The 1,518-nt window shown below is 46.2% G+C and overlaps 1 protein-coding gene across 1 annotated transcript; it reads left to right on the plus strand.

Annotated features, from left to right (window-relative positions):
* Positions 1 to 764: 764 nt before the first annotated feature.
* On the plus strand, positions 765 to 1,310 carry LOC136539528 (metallothionein-like protein 1A). The gene is made up of 2 exons (XM_066531490.1): positions 765 to 886; positions 1,075 to 1,310. Exons 1-2 carry the CDS (start codon positions 834 to 836, stop codon positions 1,250 to 1,252), a joined length of 231 nt encoding a protein of 76 aa, XP_066387587.1. The 5' UTR covers positions 765 to 833; the 3' UTR covers positions 1,253 to 1,310.
* The last annotated feature ends 208 nt before the right edge of the window (positions 1,311 to 1,518 follow it).

Below are 1,518 nucleotides of genomic sequence, written 5' to 3' on the forward strand. Positions count from 1 at the left end.
AATATGGGGGCAGAGGAAATTTTGAGAAGGAACCGATCAATCAAAGAAGGCACGTTCCTTGCCGGCTAGAAGTCGGTGCAGAATAGTGGCCTCTTATAGCATCTCCAGCAACAGGAGAAAACTTTAACCCAAAAACTAGTTATTGGGGGAGATACAAAACATGTTTTAGAATTTTGAAGGTCTTATCCTCAGCAGAACGAGAAAATCCAATCCCGAATGAGAAAATAGTGTATTAGTGGAGAAGAGGTCTCCCCTCTATTTGAGGGGTGGGAGCTATGATTTGAAGGCCTGAGAATTTTTTTCTCATTGCGGTTGGGTTTGAGGAATTACGGGAGCTATAAGATCTTCGAAATAACAGTTTTTTTTTCTTATTAGGGGTTAGGAAAGAGGACCGCTGGAGATGCTCTTAATTATTAGGTCTTGCATCGATCCTAAAACTAAAATAAAATTATGGTGTGTCAAATGTCCGTCAGATAAGAGCCAAAAGGGAAGACAACGCCTTAGTTTGCTTATTGTTGTGATTTATTACTGGCATTATTAGTTTGCACTATATCCGTTTGTTTTAAAAATGGAATTTTTGGGACGGAAGTTGTAATAGTACTAGACAACCGCTGCGCGAATCTTTTGCAATAGATTATTACGGTAACTTCAATGCGTGCCTGTTTGGCTGCATGCCTGCATCCACGTATACGTGTATCGATGGAGTGCTATAAAAACCAGTGTTGGGGTCCAGTGTGCTCATCAACCAATTCAAAGCTCTTCTTCTGCTTCCTGCTTTGAGATTCTTGAGCTAGCTAGCTGTCTGTCTGTTCCAAACAAGAACTCGATCGAGGATGTCTTGCAGCTGCGGATCAAGCTGCAACTGCGGCTCGAGCTGCAAGTGCAGGTACGGCTGTTTTTTTTTCATAATTTCTCTCTTGCAAATTACTCCTAACTAGTAGCTAGTACAACTTCGATCCTGTCGCGGCTCGTGCGTCCTCTCTGTGGATTAATTGTACGTACGTGATGATTAATAACAAGAGAAGAGACTATTAATTAGTTAATTAATTATATACATGGCGTTGGCTTTTGCAGCAAGATGTACCCTGACCTGGAGGAGAAGAGCGGCGGCGGCGCTCAGGCCAGCGTCGTCGTCCTCGGCGTTGCCCCTGAGAAGAAGGCGGCGCAGTTTGAGGCGGCGGCCGAGTCCGGCGAGGCCGCCCACGGCTGCAGCTGTGGCAACAGCTGCAAGTGCAACCCCTGCAACTGCTGAGGACCACCTTGTTTCCAGAGGGCTGGGGGTGCGCGGCATGCATGCCTATATATCACTGTTACTATCTGCTCGTGCTGCTTGTGTCATGTCAACAATAAAGGATGAGCCATCGTCTGGTCTGGTCTGGCTCTCCACCATGCATGCGCCTGCCCCTCTGCTGTGTGTCCCGTCTCGCCTGCTCTTGTGCTTGTGTTGGTGTATGTGATCGTATAGCATCGTTACAAACCATGCATGCATATATACATCTCTGATCTCTGTCTGTCAGT

Source organism: Miscanthus floridulus, chromosome 2 (assembly GCF_019320115.1).
Source record: "Miscanthus floridulus cultivar M001 chromosome 2, ASM1932011v1, whole genome shotgun sequence".
NCBI lineage: Eukaryota > Viridiplantae > Streptophyta > Magnoliopsida > Poales > Poaceae > Miscanthus > Miscanthus floridulus.

Coding starts and splice junctions, on each gene's coding strand:
- LOC136539528 (XM_066531490.1), top strand. CDS start 834: ATGTCTTGCAGCTGCGGATCAAGCTGCAACTGCGGCTCGAGCTGCAAG. Junction 887..1,074: donor GGCTCGAGCTGCAAGTGCAG/GTACGGCTGTTT, acceptor TGGCTTTTGCAG/CAAGATGTACCCTGACCTGG.